This window comes from Maylandia zebra, linkage group LG5 (genome assembly GCF_041146795.1).
Source record: "Maylandia zebra isolate NMK-2024a linkage group LG5, Mzebra_GT3a, whole genome shotgun sequence".
NCBI classification, from domain to species: domain Eukaryota; kingdom Metazoa; phylum Chordata; class Actinopteri; order Cichliformes; family Cichlidae; genus Maylandia; species Maylandia zebra.
Window position 1 is genome coordinate 22,154,447 of NC_135171.1, and position 18,001 is coordinate 22,172,447.

The 18,001-nt window shown below is 42.0% G+C and overlaps 1 protein-coding gene across 1 annotated transcript; it reads right to left on the bottom strand.

Annotated features, from left to right (window-relative positions):
* Nucleotides 1–12: 12 nt before the first annotated feature.
* On the bottom strand, nt 13–12,030 carry cse1l (CSE1 chromosome segregation 1-like (yeast)). Its single transcript, XM_004544821.5, has 25 exons — nt 11,874–12,030; nt 10,961–11,053; nt 10,663–10,805; nt 10,057–10,158; nt 9,810–9,955; nt 9,627–9,717; nt 9,427–9,534; nt 9,146–9,238; nt 8,891–9,058; nt 8,675–8,804; nt 8,492–8,557; nt 8,126–8,328; nt 7,936–8,020; nt 7,672–7,733; nt 7,421–7,557; nt 5,940–6,043; nt 5,728–5,825; nt 5,484–5,634; nt 5,184–5,392; nt 4,826–4,923; nt 4,627–4,712; nt 4,456–4,537; nt 3,941–4,087; nt 792–1,023; nt 13–667 (listed from the first exon to the last, which is right to left on the bottom strand). Exons 2-25 carry the CDS (start codon nt 11,043–11,045, stop codon nt 578–580), a joined length of 2,916 nt encoding a protein of 971 aa, XP_004544878.2. The 5' UTR covers nt 11,046–11,053; nt 11,874–12,030; the 3' UTR covers nt 13–577.
* Between the last annotated feature and the right edge of the window lie 5,971 nt (nt 12,031–18,001).

Consider the following 18,001-nt stretch of genomic DNA (forward strand, 5'->3'; position numbering starts at 1 on the left):
AGTGATAACAGATCCATACAAGTGCCTCTTTTTATTCACATTAACAAACAGTGCAGAAACAACAAAGACATTAACAAATAAAGGGAAACATGCAACAGAAAAATATTAAGCTTTATGTTTGAGCCACAGACTACAGCCTCATAACCGTAAAAAGGAAGTCAAACATACAAAAGAAATGATTTAAACCCTCCTGTTTGAAATACATGTTCAGCGTCCCACACGTTCAATTTCTTTTATTTATTTTTACATCTGCTGCTGTTGCTGATGTTTTTGAAATAAACTGGTAAGTGCTTCACAACCTGACATTCAAATCCTTGTTAGCCTTTATCACATGAAAAGAAAAAGGCCCAGATATCTTAAAGTAATTCAGTTTTGGTCGTGTTCCTTTTTTCCTTTTCTTAAAAGAAAAACCTTAAAATGACTTCCATTGGAGTACACACCCTGAATTCAGGCAAAATTTACTTCTCTGGTAAATCCATTTAACTTTCAGATCTCGAGTTCAACTGAAGCAGGTCTGTCATGTGACCGAGGGGTCATTGTGGCTATTCCTGCAGGGTACTGAGATTTTGCTTTGGTTTTAAACCAGCTGCACAGTAGCCGCCTGTAAGTAGCCCTGCAGGAACTGGAGAGCTTCTGCATTCAGACTCGTGCTCAGCATTGAAGGAACCTGCACAGAGGGGGAGGGGGGTACAATGTTTATCAATATGGTTTCCAAAGTGACAATTCTTGGATTCCAAACACATTGAATCAAACCAGAAAAAGAACAAAACTGCCTGCATTTGTGAACTTACCCTTCCAGGGCAGGCAGTAGAAAGCTTGTGCAGTGACTGGGCCAGCAGGATTTTTGGATTGCCAACAGCATCTCCAATTGGGTCGTGCTCCTTCTTCCCGGCAAAGGCCAGCTGTGAGAAGGCAGTCTGATAGCCCGGTGTGTCTTCGATGTCAATGAAGTGCTCATCGTCTGGGATGCTGTCGTCTTCAGGAAGCTCAAAGAAACCGATGAGGGCCTGGAGCAGTGGGGTCCTGAAGAGATACAATAACTCGTCTTTGTTTTACTCAGGACAACAAATAAACATTGGTATCTACTAATATGTAATATTCCCAGCAGCCATCTCCCCAAGGAGGAACAGGAGGAGTGCTGTGGGTTACATGTGCATGTTTGTGGTCCCAAATCCTTTAGTGGGACCTTTGCTTACATCCCAGCATCATCTGGCATTTTCCAGAGAACACCTGAAGTGCAAGGAGCCCATTATTTCCCATAGCATCTTCAGACTCATGTGCTCAGTGTGAACTAGGGCTGCCACAATTTGTCGACTAGTCACGATTACGTCAACTATCAAAATCGTCAAAGATTAATTTAATAGTCATCTGAAGCTTTGTAAGATCCTGAAAGATGCAGGAATAAGTAGCAGGATTTAAGAGTGTAATAACTGACTGAAACAGAAGAAGGCAGCACTGCATGTACAAGGATGCCAGCTGCTGTTAAACCCCGAAGAAGAAAAATGAGTCTCCGGTATCGTAGCGTGTCCAAATTCAGGGGACGCATCTTTTGGAGGCCACATTTGTTGGCAGATTACGTTACAGCAACGCAAGGAAGGCTGTCCAAATTCAAAGACTCCTCCAAATTTGTCCGTCATTTCCAGTTTCCAATAGAGATGGACCGATCCGATATTACGTATCGGTATCGGTCCGATACTGACCTAAATTACTGGATCGGATATCGGAGAAAAATAAAAAATGTAATCCGATCCATTAAATATCACGAAAGCACCTCACAAAACTTGCAACACGCCGTAACTCACCTCAGAACGTTAGCACGTCGGAGCAGTATGCATCACGTGATAGAGCGGCTGTGGCATGCAGGACCTGTCGGTGGTCTGGATAGCATGTGGAGCTTCGCTAGCAACCCGGCATTTCATCTCCGACAAAGTTATCCCGAGAGAAGTAAAGCAAGTGTGTAAGTCCATCTCTGAATCTTTGTAAAGCATTCCTGCGTTAAGCTTAACAAACGATATATGGAGCGACTGCCTCTTCTTGCTGCTACTTCAATCATGAAACTGCTTAACGATCAGCTGATCGGCTTTTCTGTCGCGAGTCCGTGTCTCTAGTTTGCTTTTGGCCCACTTTGCACCAGAAAGAGGAAACCAGCGGATAAACAACAGCAGCACGTTTAAGCTTGATAAGCTGTTGTTAGAATTTATTTAATATTACTTTCTACTCCAGGATCTTTTTCTACGTAGCTGACGCTGGTAACTGTGCAGGGGCGGATCTAGTTTAGCCAGGGGGGCCGATAGGGCATTAACAGGGAAAAGGGGGCACAAAGACATACTTTTCTTTCTTATTCTCATTTAAAATGTCTAGCTTTTAATAAATAATTATCTGACACCCAAAGTTTTAATTTGATGTAAAATGAATAGAAGTCAATTACTGTATATAGTGACTATTAAGTCTAATATATATACCCTAGTAAGCTATAGTACTTTTTCCTTTGGGAAGGTACCATCTGTGCAGTCTGCAATTTTGTTGAAGAAAGATGTTGAATCTATTTAATATTTCTTGAAAAATAATTGATTTCTGTGCATTTTTTTTCACACTGCATCAAATTAAGGTTGATTACGTCGATTAAGCATCATGAGGTGGAGGGTGAGGGGTGGTTCCCTATTTTTTATTTATTTATTTTTGTTGTTGCTGGGAGTTGGAACCCTATTAGTTAGGTTGCTTAATATTTACGCTAAGTACTCTTTAAAATACCAGAATAGGGAGGATGGTGTAGGTTTAAGTTTATTAGATTGATCAGTATTGCTGAACTATGAAATTTATTTTTTTTTGCATACAGGTATAACAGAATAGCTTTAGTGTAGTTGTTGTTTTAAACTTGAGTATGAACTTATACAAAATGCAGCAAGATATTTAAAAAACAGTTTTGTTGATTAAAAAACACTATATCGGATTCATATCGGTATCGGCAGATATTCAAATTTATGATATCGGTATCGGACATAAAAAAGTGGTATCGTGCCATCTCTAGTTTCCAACAATGGTGGCAGCTACTGAGTTTTAATATTACTCTTTCTTGGTCACAAAATAAACTTTTAACTTATTTTCAGGTGAGAATGTAGCTGTGTGAACTTTAAATATCTGCTTGGTTTATTAAGACACCAGATTTTTGCACAAGTGCTCCGATGTTTTTGGAGACACCTGTTACCCACTAGCTCGATAGCTAGCCGGGGGTTCAAGCCTCACTAGAGCCGGCGAGAACAAACTCCCGGCACATTGTTTTCAGATCCCCGCTCAGATCTTCTGCTACTCAGGTTAAACACTTGGATAACTTAAAAATATTTTTGTTTGGCTTTTGTCAGTATTTTACTGAGAAAATGGTTGGCTGAGATTAAAGTTATAATTTTCACACAGCTGAATAAACAGAAAACTGAGAAGGGATTAAACAGAAGTGTGAGATGGTAGAATATACTCCAGTGTCCTGTTATATTTTAGATAGCAAGGAGCAGACGGCTGAGTTTATTAAACTCCACCGAGACAATCTGCAAATTTCATTAAAGGTTTAATAAACTGTCATCTTTTTAGTTAGCACAAACCTTAAACACTTTAACCTGTAAGCTAATGATAGTTACATAAGAGCAGATGCATGCTGGTGCAATAAACTTTACGTTTTATGTCCAGGGGATGCATGATCTGATTAGTCAACTATCAAAATAATTGTTTGTGGCAGCCCTAGTGTGAACCTGCTCTCTTTGCAGATGAAGTGGATTCAGAGCGGTTTATAGTTCCTAACTGGACAAGCTGACGTCCCTGAAGTTTAACTGATTTTGGGTTACTGTAATATAATGATCCACTGTCCACTTCAATCTCAGGCAGTGTAAATGAAAAGTGTGCATTGCTGCTGTGTAAAGTTTTTAAATGTTCGAGCTTCATGTTTTCTTACCAGAGTTTCGTGTACTCCGTGTCCATCATTGCAGGACACTCAGTGAGGATCTTTGTAATGCCAACAGCACAGATCTTTTTCTCGACTGGTCCAGACACCTTCTGAACCTCTGGAATAACAATTTTCTCCAGCACCATACCAAACATTCTGCAACACAAAGTCAGTGAATTTAATACACTTTCAAATCGGTCTTTGGTTTGAAATTAAATTACAGCTACTGGTAACTACTGCACTCTATAATCACACACACTTTGCAATGTCATCACTTCAGTCAACTATAGTTTTAATTTTTCCATAAGCACCAGAGCTAGTGAAGAAACTAAAAGAGGTGCATGATTAATTAAGTTTTGACATAAGTGTTACTTTTAAAATAGATCAGCAAAAATTGTGCGTCTTTGCAGTAAGTTTGAAAGCCATCAAATTAGCTTATCAACAGAACTTGTAGCTTCTTTTGTGCAACTGATGGATCAAACAAGATTTTGTTTTGGGGTTTGTTTGATTTTTGGAACACTTACTTTGGCTGGATGCTGTCAAAAATCTCCTGAAGTGCTATAGCTCCATATTTGACACAATACAAATTGACAAACACCAGGAAACCTATGAGAGGGGAGATAAAAAGGTTCAGTCGCTGGCACTGCTAGAGCAGATTAAAGCTTGAATGTTGCTAATGGTAATGGTATACTAACTCTTGATGAACTTGGTGGTTTTGGAACCTTGTAGCCTCTGGAAGAGCAAAATGAAGATCTGTTTCCTGTACTGAATGAGTGATTCTCTGGCAAAAGAAAGGGAAAACATTAACAACAGCAAAAACCAAAAACCTAAACATTTTTTGCCAAAGACAACACTTTAGAAATGAACCACTGAGGAGAAGATTTATCAGCTTACGGGGGCATGTGCTCTATGATACTGTTGAGAAGGTAAAATCCTTGATGATCATTGGCCTTGGATGCTATAAGCTTTTGGAAAACTCCAAGCAAGCCAGGCTGAGGAAAAAAGTCGACAAACAATAAGAAAAACATGCCATCTTTTTTGCCGAGTAAGAAAACGAGAATCAGAAGAAAACTTGTATAGTTATTTTACTGATTAGCAATTAAAGTACTCGGTTGAGCTAGATTTTAAATTAGTCATCTTCTGGCCAAAAATAAATAAATATTTAAAAAAAATAACTTGTAAATATAAAATTTAAAAGTATTTGTTCGCGAAATTTCAGTGAAGGAGGAGGAGGAGGTTGTGCCATACTCACTATTTTATCAGCAGCAGACCTAGCAATAGTTTCACCTCCCTTCTCCAGGTAAGCCTGAAGGAGGCGCACCAGAGGGGGGATGTTCCCTGTTCGTTCCCAAAGTACAGGCTGCAGCAAATGAGGGAATAAGGCCATATAGGAGGCGGGAATAGAGTTAGAGTGGATCTCTAGGAGGAGAGACATCACCTGGAACACATATGGAAGAAACTCTGCAAAAGAAGACGGATAAAGATGTTGAGTTGTCCCTAAAGAGGCACCAACTGTGTTTTAACACAATCTACACTTAAATAACTGACGTACCCTGAACATCGTTCTGGAGGATCTCCGTGAAGACGGGGAAGAGTGCTTCCTCAAAACTGCTGACTGTAGCGGGGTTCGCCTTGCAGGTGATGCGGACAGACAGGCACAGGGACTCAAACAGGTAGTGGTTAAAGTGAGGTTTGCTGGGATTCTGAAAGCAGACGAAACATTTTTCAATACTTGATGCATTTCCCCTCAAAACAAATCTATCTGTATCTATAAGTACTAACAAACATTGTGTTACCTTGCTGACTTGGAGAAGCTTATGAGTGAGCTGACCAATCAGCGTAGGGATGTAGGGAACAATGGACTCCTGCAGCAGGGAGAAGCTGCGCATGATGGCTTTGAAAATGAAACGAAAAAAAATTAACATGCACAATTAGGCTATGTTATTAACTTTGGACTTCGTGTGACAGTGAGTGAGGAGCATTTAGATAACAGGCAAGTCAGGCTCACCTTTCATAATGTATTCATTTTCTGCAGAACCAGGAAAAGCCAATGCCTTGAACAAGTTGTTGAGCAGCTGTTCAGTACAGGGTGCCATCTCTGCAGCAGTGATACTGATAACACACAAAGAAGAAGACTGACTGCACTTTGGAATCCTTTCATCTTACAGTTTAATACTAAATGGATGGAGAAAACGATACTAACGGGTAATATAGCCACTACTAGGCATGAGTGCTCACAACATTACAGGATTAATACACAGTTTTCCTCTTTAATGATTGAGACAACATTCTAATGAGAATAAATGCTCTTTATTGCAAAGGAAAAAATTAAGTTAATATTAAAATTTACTTCACTAACAGGGTTTGACATACATTTGCGGCTATAACAGACCTGTAATTGTACATGTACTCTTCCTCATCACATCTGTTTTTGATACCAAGATGGTGATGGCAGAAACTCTTATTAAGGCTTCAGTACAGACTTCAGAAAACAGTGAGTATTGAGTAGTGAGCTGATAACTAGTCGCTGTAAGCTTTACCTCAGCAAACAATGATCAAAACAGTCCCTAGTTTGACGTTAGTTACCTTTAACTATCACCAAACATGATGCAACACATTAAAATCTGTTCTTTCCTGGCATTGTGCAAACTTACATCCACACCAAAGGCCATGAAAACTGATTAATCTCCCCACAGAATTAGGGTTGACATTTCCAGGATTTTCCCCAAAATGCTCCACCCTAAATGTCCATGACTTTTGCAGGCTTTTTACAACTGTAGAAACTCTGGTGTTACATTTGGGAAATGTAAACCTTCTTATATGCTGATTTTAACATGCAGCTTTATTTCATAGATCAGTCCAACTCATTAACCACTAATTTAAATTTATGTTCTGTATCACTTGTTTGTTTGTTTTTAACTCAAGAAATGGCGATGGACAAAATGGGACTATAGAGTCTTGCATTGTGTGTGCACTAAAGATGGCACTGCTTAAAAACAATTGGTGTTATAACCAATTTGCACCAACACAATTTGCAGTGCACTCTTTTCTGCTCCTTTCTCGGGTTAAAAAGCCAAAACATCCCCACAGCAGTCCTCTGACCTCCCTTTGTTCTCGGCGTTTTGAGCCTTGGGCCGTGTCTGCTGGGGTGTCTTCTTTGGTAACACCACTGCTCGAGTTTTAATCAACATTTTTTACTTTCGGTTTTTTCTATTATCCCTCTCACACTTTCAACATACTGGGGCATACAGCTACAGTAACACGTTCTGCTGCCAGATGCTTCTCCTATGCTCTGTGCTGCATGCATCAATTTAACCCAACATGGCTCTATTCCAGCCACATGACTGGTTCAGCATTATTGTCACTATAATTGGCCTTTTGTGTTGCCTATCAAAACATGGATGGAAAGAAGTTCCATTAACTTTGCCTTACATGTCTATCAAAGATGATAATTATTATTCATGTGTTACAATATTATTTGATACTTACAGTGTTGTGTTGTTGGGTCCCCTCATAGTGAACAGTCTCTCCAAAGCATGTGCAGCATAAGTGTGCTCCACTGTGCTCTCTGCCTGCAGGTGAGTTATTAGTAGAGGGACTGCCTGCAGCAGCTGCTCTTTAGGAAGCTAAAGACAAAAAAAAAAAAAAAAAAAAAAAGATAGAAGCACTCTCGGTATTGGATTTTTTTTTTTCTGAAACTGAGCTGGTCATTGGGGAGGAAAAAAAGCAGGAAGTCATACCTGGCTTCTGAAGATCATGACATACTTGATGGCATCAGCCTTCAGCACTGGGAACTCATTAACTACAATGAAAATGACATGAAGAAAATTCACATTTTCGTTTGTAAATGGCAGAACATTTACACAATATCTCAAAATCTTTAGGATCTCAAAATGAATAGTATCTCTATCATCCAGCTGGTTACAGAGGAATAAATGTGAAGAAACTGCTGTATCGCACAGGCATTGGCACATTAAGATGTGAAGTATTAGCAGTTTTCTTACCATTGGAGGATTTTAAATCAGGGAGAATGTGGTTCACAAAGAACTCTGTCAGATTCACCAGTTCGTTGGCTTGTGTTATTCCATGCTGTTTGGATAAGATAAAGGATTTCACATTTAACACAAATGTTTTAGCAGTTACATATGATATACATCAAATTCAATAACTTTGGAGTGCGTATGTCAACCACACCTTTTGTGTCTGGGCTTTCGATGCCAGCGATGTGACCAAATAGATGGCAGCATCCTTGTGTTTCCAGTTCTCCCGAGGTGTCTTGGCGTACTCGGCCAGCATCGAGTTCACGTAGCCGGAGAAGATTGCTGTGACTGGTCCCTCAAAAAATTTACAAAGTCCTCTCACCAAATCACACGCAGCCCTACGGCGAGTGTCGATGTCTGAGAAAGGATGGCAAAATAGGATTATCATCAAACATTTTGATAAAATGTTTTATAACAACTATATAACATCATTATACCTTTTTAAGATCATTTTAAATTAAGTAAAAAGCAAAACTTTTTTCATTCAAATTTAATTTAAGCGATGGTGATGCATTTTTACCAGATCCCTCCAGGTCTCTTCGGATGTACTCCTCTGAGTTATCTTCAAAGGCCTCCTCATCCGCACCTAATCCGACATTAAATGTCAATCTGGTCAGTGACACTCAGCACATAAGCATGTGTGTATCCAAGCAAGCAGCGCCCTGAATCTCTAAGCACTTCCAGGTGTAATTTGATGGCTTACTTCTGAACTCCATGTTGGGCACAATGACCTTCTCACAAATGCTTGTGAGTGTATTCTGGTCCTCAAACAGATGCTTATAGTGTGGCCTTTCACAGACCGATGCCAAGAACTGGATAGCATTGCTTACGAGCTGCAACAAAGACAAGGTGAACTGTAAGTATGGGCTAAGTGAACTTCAAAAATAACAGAAACACAGTCAGGTCTCACTGTTCTCACCAGGTCATATTTGACTTCCTGGCCAGTAGAAACTAGAAGGTTCCAGATTGCAGTAACAAAGCGTGGCAGGTATGGCTGAAATTCCTCATCGTACTTCTGAGCATAAAGAGCCGCATTGTCACAGATCTGAGACTTCAGCAGCTCCAGGAGACCTGCCTCCTCCTCATCCTGGGAGACGCACACAAATGTCAGAAACACTTTTGCAATAAGTGATTAAACTATGTTGCAGTAAATGTAAAGGAGAAGATAACTCACATCTGTTTGTAAAAGTTTATTATCCAAAGTCAGTAGGCCATGGAAATTGGTCATCCAGGTTTCCATATGGTCTTCAAAAAACTCTGGAAGGTCCTGTGTGACACGGCAGAGTTTACTTGCAGTGCACATGAATAAATTCCTAAACAGACTGAAGCTAACCAGATGTTACTGGCAACATAGTAGTGCTACCTTTTTTGTAACTATCCTGACTTATCAATAATTACTATACAACTACATTAATTTTTTTTTTTTTTTAAATATTATTATTTCAAAGAACTGACCTGAAAGTTAAGACTGTAGAAAAGCTTGGCGATAAGTGTGAGTGATGAGAAGAGGACCTTCAAGGCATTGACATCTGTAGCATGAGTTTGACACAGCTCGATTGTGGCCTGCAATAAAGACAGATGTATTCCTAAACCTTGTTTAAAAGTTTTATTTTGTTAGGTGTTACATAACATTTGGTTTAATTGCGATAACAAACCTTGAATAGTTCAGTCAGAGGTAGAGCAAACGTGTCCAGAACCAGTTTTATCTCAGACCAAAGCTCATTTGACTTGAACTCATGGCGATACCTTAAAAAGAAGAAAAGGTGCAGAACACATTAAATTGTTTTATGAAAACAGATTCATAAAAGATTTTAAAATCACTGAGAAGAGAGTTCTACCTCTTGAAGAGTGAATGTGCAGTGCGCAGCACACCGTTGATGATGTGGAAATCTCCACTTCTGAAGCGAGTCACCATCTCTGTTAGAAGGTCTGGCCATTTTTGTGGAAAGTCTTCACGTCCTATGATGCTGATGGCATCACTTAACTGTGAAGACAGATTGGACACATGAGTAGGAGTGAATTTATGGATATTCTTCCTTTGCTTTAAAGTACACCTTTTAGGGACAATGGCGTGTTGGGACGCACCTGTTTCTGAATCTGTTCCGGGCTGCTCAGCATCAAATTTACAATGTTTGCTTTTATTGCCGTTCGGTCAGGATCAGAGATTTTGTTGGGTTCATCTTCAACCTGTGAGTAAACAAACCACAGAATTAGGCCAGCATAAACAAACCTGCTCACAGGTGTTAAATTGTATTACACACAAACTTTTCAAGAACCTCAGCAGACACATGACAAAATCAAAACAATTATTAATGGAATAAAGAGGAAAAAAATCTTAATCTAGATCACTACAACCGATCAGCTTTATACTGTGCTGTTAAAGTGCTGAATACACTGCCTATGTAGTGCCATGCCGGTGTAAATGAATGGCAATGCATTTTTAACTGCCCCCACCCCTGGACTGCGAAGCTGAAGGGCTTATGCCACACTGCTAACACTGAGGTATTTTATGTGCATGGGAGAGACAAAGGAGACTGTTTCTTTCAGTTTAGCAAGCAGATAACAAAAGTGAACTCTAACAATTTCAAATGGACCTGGGTTCAATGATAACACAGTGTATTTCTATTCAAAGATATTAAACATGTGCAGAGAAAAACACTTTCAATCAGGCTGTTATTCAGCAAGACTCACAATTCTCCAGTTTCTCTTTATATAATTTTTGAATGTCACAGCAGCACAGACGCGGATCACGTTGTCCTGGGACTTCTCCAGCAACGTGAGAAGTAACAGTGGATAGTTCTGGTTTCCTTCTACAGATTCAAGAAACTTTTCAGCTGTAAGGGAGGAAAAAAATGTTGTAAAGGAAGTATTAGAGCAAATATTAGAGTAAATGAAGTAAATAAATTATTCATAGCTCAATAAATAAGTGAACAACAACATTCATTGTAAACTCCTTTTTGATATGCAAGCTGTCATTAGAGTGTATTACCAGGACGTCTGACTGTTGGATCTGGGTCGAGGGTTTTTCTTAGGAACTGAGTCAGGGTCTGTAGGTTCGCATCATTCAGCTCCATGATCAAAACTACAAGGGAGTGGAAAAAAAGACTGAAAGAGTCAATTACTGAAAAACAAAAAGTGCGTTGCAAGAGACTAAATGCAGTACCTCATATAGGTTGACAACATGTAACGATCTAACTAAATCTACAACATTTTTAGCAATGCCTTAAAACCTGTGCATTGTTTCCAGCAAAATAACATAAAAGTTCCCATGTGCATACGTAATTTGACTTGGTTTGATTGAAAGCCGTTTCATTGCTCTAACAACCCAACTTAACTCTTGACTCCTAAGTTTACAGTGTGTCTGCTAGGCTAAATCATTCATGCATTCATTTTAGCCTGGTAGCAGCTAAGCACTATAGACTGCCAATGCCAGATTGAGGTAATGTAGCCATAATTTGGCACCGCTGCTGACTCCAGATCGGTTTATGCGGCGTAGCTTCTGAGCTAGCAGGCTAAAGGCTGTCTAGTCTCCTGCGAGTTTTAATATAAGCACATGGCCGTCGCAGATTCGCATGTATTGGACAGTATGCAAGGTCTACGTTATATTAAACCATTTCATCACTGTCCCGAACAAAGCAAAAAGGGGAAAAAAAAGCATATTCAAAGCAAGATGGAAAGCAGGATCTCGATTCCAGTGAATAGACTGATCCAGCAGCCGGTCCTGTCCAAGTCATCCAGCTACAGTTAGCACTAGCTTGCTAATGTGTTTGCTGCTAACCATAAAGTTAGCTAATTTCCGAACAATATGAATTTCCTCTTAAGTTATTGAACCGTAACAAATGTCAGACACTGAATTAACTGTCACTGAATACCACAACTGTTAAAGCAGTGGGACGCCTTACCGTGATAGTTAGTTTAATTTAGGATGGGATGGAGAGCCACCACAAGTCGTACAGACGTACCGCTTCCCGAGCCAGCTTTCAAATACCTTGAGTAAAAGGAACTGCGCGGTTAGAGTACTGCGCAAGCGCAGATGTCACGCCAACGTCGTAAGGCACGCCCCTTGTCTAGGTTTAAGTGTAGCAGCACTAAACGGTTATTTACAATGTTCCTGTTGAGGTGGAAGTCGGGGTGGGTTTAAAAAAAAATCCATTTTGGCTTGAATAACGCAACATACATTCATCAAATCCTAAATCTATTTTTAAATATAAATGTATTATGCCAGAAATGCCTGAATTCCAACAACCACCAAACAGCTAAAACAACAAATAAGAGCAGGTAAACGGATTCCGCAAAAAGATATAAACACAATACGCGGACCCGACACATCAGTGAGATGTAGGCTGTCACTCGATGGCACGTAGGCTACTGACATGCCGTCGGGGTTGGAAGCCTCATTCTGATGCTCCAACAAAAGTTCACTGAATCAGAAGCAAAAGAAGATCAAAACTACGCTTCACATTTGATAAATATCGTCATTAATCCCCTCTTACTTTTGCTGTTTTGCTTCCACCACGATAAAATCACACTTCCTGCACATCTCTCTCTCTCTCTCTCTCTCTCTCTCTCTTGGTATACTTCAAGATATAGTTTCCCATCTCAAAGTGTCAGTACCGATAAATGAATCAGAATTATAGTATTTCTGACTGACTCAAAACTGAATCGAATCGAGTGGATTTTAGGATGGAATTGGACCTTGTGAATCGGAATCGAATCGATTATAGAAACCAGTGACAAAACCCGGCACTAATTAAATGTATGTGTTACATTTTTAAAATTTGAAAACAAATTTAAGGCCACAAACATAAGATGAAGTAGACTGAACACGATTTTTTATCAATTTGTTTAAGTAAGTCACCACTACTTTTTATTCAGAAAGCTGATGTGAGTTGTCTTAAATTTGAAAAACTAAGTTGGAAATTTTGTTTCCCAGTGGGAAGGATAAATGGTTTGAAAATGCCATGTCACTGCTTTCCTCCTCCCTCGCACAGATCAGTCTGTATGTTCATGGCGCCCACATATTTTTCTGGAATGTGTTGTGCAAACCTGGGTTCAGCTGGAGAAGCTTCAGCTGAAGAGATTATTGTTGGCATTGCTGTGATTCTTTGCGTGATACACTGATTTGCTGAGTAAATGTTTACTCTTATTCAAACTGTTTTGTGCCTTCTTTCAGTTTAACACCAGGTTTATAAACAGCTTGCTAGCTAGTGTTAGTCTAGCTTCGGCTCATGTTACTTAAAGATTAACCCCACAGCTTTAAAAACCTCATATAAAAATCCTTCCGTGAAATTTTCTATTGATTGTTTGAAATAGAAAAGTCAGCAGCTACTTGATAAGAGGGCAGACAAAGCTTTTCGGAAGGTGCAGCTGTTAGGGCTGGGGGCTTTTTTTCAATGAACTTTTATAACATATGAACTTTATATTCTTAACTCCTGTATTATTTTAATGCTTTGTGGGTGCTTTTGAACATCACTATTAATGTCAAATCTAGCCTTTCTTTAGCAACAGAAGCATACTGTTTTTACATTCAACAAACATTTCTGTTTAATTACATTTTAACCAACAACAACAACAATAATAATAATAGTATTTGTTTTGTTAAAAATGTGTTTCGATACAAGTTTTGTTGTGAAAGTCCAAAGCCATAAATCAGATCAATGGCCTGTTAATTGGTTAAAGTCTAAATTGGCTTTATAGTTGAAAATAAAGTAATTTAGCTCATCCTTCCAAACAAATAATTGAATTCCACAGTTGAAACATTTTGCTGTTGCCTTTGTGCCTATAAACACTGCCATATGTTTGGTCATTGTGCTTATTAGAAACGTTATATATTAGAAGTTAGCTTTTGACAAGGATGTAATGATTATATTTAAATTAGGTGGTCTTTTTTTAAAACACATATCTCTTTAGGTCTAAACAGTGGCAATACCACATTCAGACACAGTAGTTGATGGTGTTTTTAATATTATATGTGATTGTCTAATTTGGATGTATGAGGTCTGCATTGACCTTCTGTGTTGTAAATTATAACGGCTGCACAGCCATTAAGGATTAAATCAGCTTTAAATAATTTTATGGTTTTTCTCCCTCTGCTTGCTTCTTACTGTCTTGGAGGGTCGGGACCAGCACTCCCCACATTACATCAAACTCTTACAAGTCTAGAAAAGGAGCTGTTGAACAGAAAGACATCAACTGAGTGGTAAAAATGTTGGTTTTCCAAAATATTCGTAATCGTCAGTGACATTTATATTAATCAGGCTGAACTTTAGTCATACTTTAGATCAGTGGTTCTCAAACTTTTTACATCATTCCCCACATGGCAGGAAGAAATGTTTTCACACCCCATGCAAACAAACGAATGACAGAAAATCCTAGTTGCATCTTTATTTAGATAGCAAACTCATTCACAATGAATTCTTCAGTAATTTTTGTTTTAAATGAACAACTTTCATTTCAAACAACTATTTGTGACTTTTGTCACTAGACTGCTTCATTAGTCTGCACCACAGAATGCACAGAATGTGAACTTTGCCAGGAACGCAAAACTAAAGTTCAGTTTTAGTCTTATTAAAAAGGAAATCCAGAAACCTGCGAACAGAGATGAAAAAATATAATTTAGTAAGAGCTTAATACTTTTCATTCTTAGTAGCTGCAGTGTGCCTGTTTTTCACTGCAGAGCTTTTCAAAACGTGGTTGCAGGCTTGATACTGCCACTCTCGAATCATGTTTAATGTTCAGCTTGGATCTATGCTTTGTTTTCAGTGAGACAACAGCAGAAAACCCCATCTCACAGAGATAGGGCATGGCAAACAGAAGCAGAATGTCCACAGCTCTGTCCTATGAGTGGAAACAAAACCAAAAACAAAGCACCAGAAGCACACCGGCCAAAAACAACAAGGGCACAAGAGTCCGAGACCCAGCTTCAGGAGGGCGACCATGAACCCGGCAGAACAGGAGCGAATGGCGAAGCGGTTCAGGCGGCCGCCCCGGAGGTCGACAGCAAAACAAAACAGAGGACAAGAGCACAGCAGGTCAGAGATCAAAAGTTCAGGGGGCCGACCAGGAGGCCGAGAGCACAGCAGGCCAGAGATCAAAAGTTCAGGGGGCCGACCCGGACGGCAATGATGTCCAGCAGACGGCCCGGAAAGCGGCCGGCGATCCCGAGGGGCAAAATGAGGCTTGGGCGATAGCAACACAACCGCAGAACCAGGCGAGGCTGACACAGAAACTGAGGCCGAAGCTGGACCAGGCGGAGGCGAAGCAAGAACAAAAGCCAAGGCTGGAACTGACGATAGCGACACAGGCGCCGAGGCCGAAGCCGGGTCAGGCGAAACACAGGCCGAGGCCGGACCAGACGAACCAGAAGCAGAAGCCGAGGCCGGACCAGGCGAGGCAGCAGCAGGGGCCGGACCAGGCGAGGCAGCAGCAGGGGCCGGACCAGGCGAGGCAGCAACTGAGACTAAGGCCGGACCAGGCGAGGCAGCAGCAGGGGCCGGACCAGGCGAGGCAGCAACTGAGACTAAGGCCGGACCAGGCGAAGCACAGGCCGAAGCTGGACCTGGCGAAGCACAGGCCGAAGCTGGCGAGGATGATGAAGCTGGGGCAGGAGAGGATGATGAAGCTGCGGCAGGAGAGGATGATGAAGCTGCGGCAGGAGAGGATGATGAAGCTGCGGCAGGAGGCTGGACGGGCTCCTTGGGCCCTCCAGCTGACGAGGCAGGAGGCTGGACGGGCTCCTTGGGCCCTCCAGCTGACGAGGCAGGAGGCTGGACGGGCTCCTTGGGCCCTCCAGCTGACGAGGCAGGAGGCTGGACGGGCTCCTTGGGCCCTCCAGCTGACGAGGCAGGAGGCTGTGTAAGTTGCAGCCACACACAGTCTATAGTGGGCGACATGAGTTTGTATGAGTTCTCAAACTGAGGTGTGGCAGAACCAGGTGAGGCGTCGTCCTCAGGTTGAGGCGCAGAAGCAGCAAGCGGTAGCGCGGCAGGTGGTGGTCCTGCAGGCGGCGGCACGGGAGCCGCAGGTGGTGGCGCTGCAACCACAGGTGGTGGCTGGGCAGGCTCCTCGGGCCCCCCAGCTGACGTGGTAGGAGGTTGTGTAAATTGAAGCCACACACAGTCTAAAGTGGGTGGAATGAGTTTATACAAGTCCTCAGACTGAGGTATAGCAGAACTAGGCGAGGTGTCGTCCTCAGGCTTAGTCGCAAAAGCAGCAGGCAGTAGCGCAGCAGGTGGTGGTCCTGCAGGTGGCGATACGGCAGCCGCAAGTGATGAAGCAGAAGGTGGCCGGACGGGCCCCTCGGGCCCTCCAGCAGACGAAACATGAAGCTGGCTGGGTTCTCCTGAACCTCCAGCAGACGAAGCATGAAACTGGCTGGGTTCTCCCGAACCTCCAGCAGACGAAGCATGAAGCTGGCTGGGTTCTCCCAAACCTCCAGCAAACGAGACGTGAGGCCGGACGGGCTCCCCGGGCCCTCCAGCCGACACTGAAATAGGCTGCACAAGCTGCACCTCCGTCTCCGGCTCCAAACCGGCCTGGATAGCAGTCCCACAGCAACTTAGCTGAGCCTGATGGCTAGCATTTCCAGTGAAAACAGTCTCATCATAGCCGGGCTCATGACCCGGAAAGGCAGTGTCCGTTCCAATAATCTCCGGAGAAAAAACATGAGCCAAGATATAGTCACTCACTTGTGTTCGTGGTGTGGAGCGTCGATGGCGCGCACGCCGCTTTTTCTTGAAAGTGGAAGACGGCGGTGCAATAGGCGGAAGTCCCTGGTAACTCCGAGGTCCCCCGAGAGCCAGTCGAGAACCCCGGAAAGAGGGCTCATGCTCCGGAATGAGCCATGGCTTCCACCGGAGCTCCTCCAATAGAGCGCAGTATATCGACTGACGCTCGTCGTGATCTAAATCAACGGTGTCCAGCGCTTCCTCGCGCTGGACCGTGGCAGGAGTATGGCGAGACTGTGATGAGGGCGTGGAAACTGGTGAGCTGAGAGGTGGTGACGCTGTGGCGAATCTCAGCGAACCGACACGAACACACTCAGGTTCCGGAGGCAGCAATGGAGATGACTGATTGTGGGGTTGTTGTGACTGGTGGGTGCTGGAAGCCATTTCCTGACTCGACAGTTCCTGGGCCTGCAGCATCTCCTTTATCCTGGTAAAGGCAGCAACTATGGCAGGTGAGTCCGGGAGCTGGAGAAGGCGGGGATCCCTCTCCATAATAGCTTCAGCAACGTTAACCATCACCAGCTTGCTCTTCAAATCGGGCGCTGTAAAGATGCGGTCGAGGATCGCTTGGATACGAGCCGTCTCCTCCAGACACTCGACGAGAGCTGCATCCGCTGGGTCCATACTGGTCGGGTCGTTCTGTCACGGCGGGGTGCGCCGATGTGTGTGGAAACAGGACCCAAAAGCAGATGATGACGAGTAGTTGAAAGTTTGAGCAGAAAAGTGATCCTTTATTAGATGACGGCAGGAGTAAACCAGGAAACCAAAGTAAACTGACAAAACACTAAGAAACAAAACACTAAACGGTACTGAGACCAAAACCTAAACTATGACTGTGATGGAAAATAACCAGCAAATACTATGACTAAGACTAATGATGAATAACAGATGAAAACCATAACTAAGACCGAGGTCAAAATAAACAGAACCAGGCTAGAACTAGGGCAGAATAAACAGACGACCCGACAATGGCATGAAGAAAACAAAAGGCTTAAATACAGACATGAGGTGATCAGGGGAAGTGGAAACATATGGGGAAACAGCTGACAGCCATAAACCTAATGACAGGACCAGGAGAGAAAAGCTAAATACAATTAACAGAGAACACATGACATTGTCAGAATAAAACAGGAAATACTAAAACTAAACATGACAACACAACTTAACAGACCTAATACGTGATGAATAAATACCAAACCCCAAAACATAGAAAACCCAGGAACAATAACCAATAACTGCCTAAACTAAAGGCAAAATAGGAAATAACACAAAAACTAATAACATATCAAAAAATACAAAGAAAA

What these genes read in the sequence shown, in the direction of transcription:
- cse1l (XM_004544821.5), bottom strand. Translation starts at nt 11,045, where the DNA reads ATGGAGCTGAATGATGCGAACCTACAGACCCTGACTCAGTTCCTAAGA. An exon ending in AGCTTCTCCAAGTCAGCAAG is followed by an intron (nt 5,635 to 5,727) that starts GTAACACAATGT and finishes GTCTGCTTTCAG; the next exon opens with AATCCCAGCAAACCTCACTT. An exon ending in ATCATAGAGCACATGCCCCC is followed by an intron (nt 4,713 to 4,825) that starts GTAAGCTGATAA and finishes TTCTTTTGCCAG; the next exon opens with AGAATCACTCATTCAGTACA.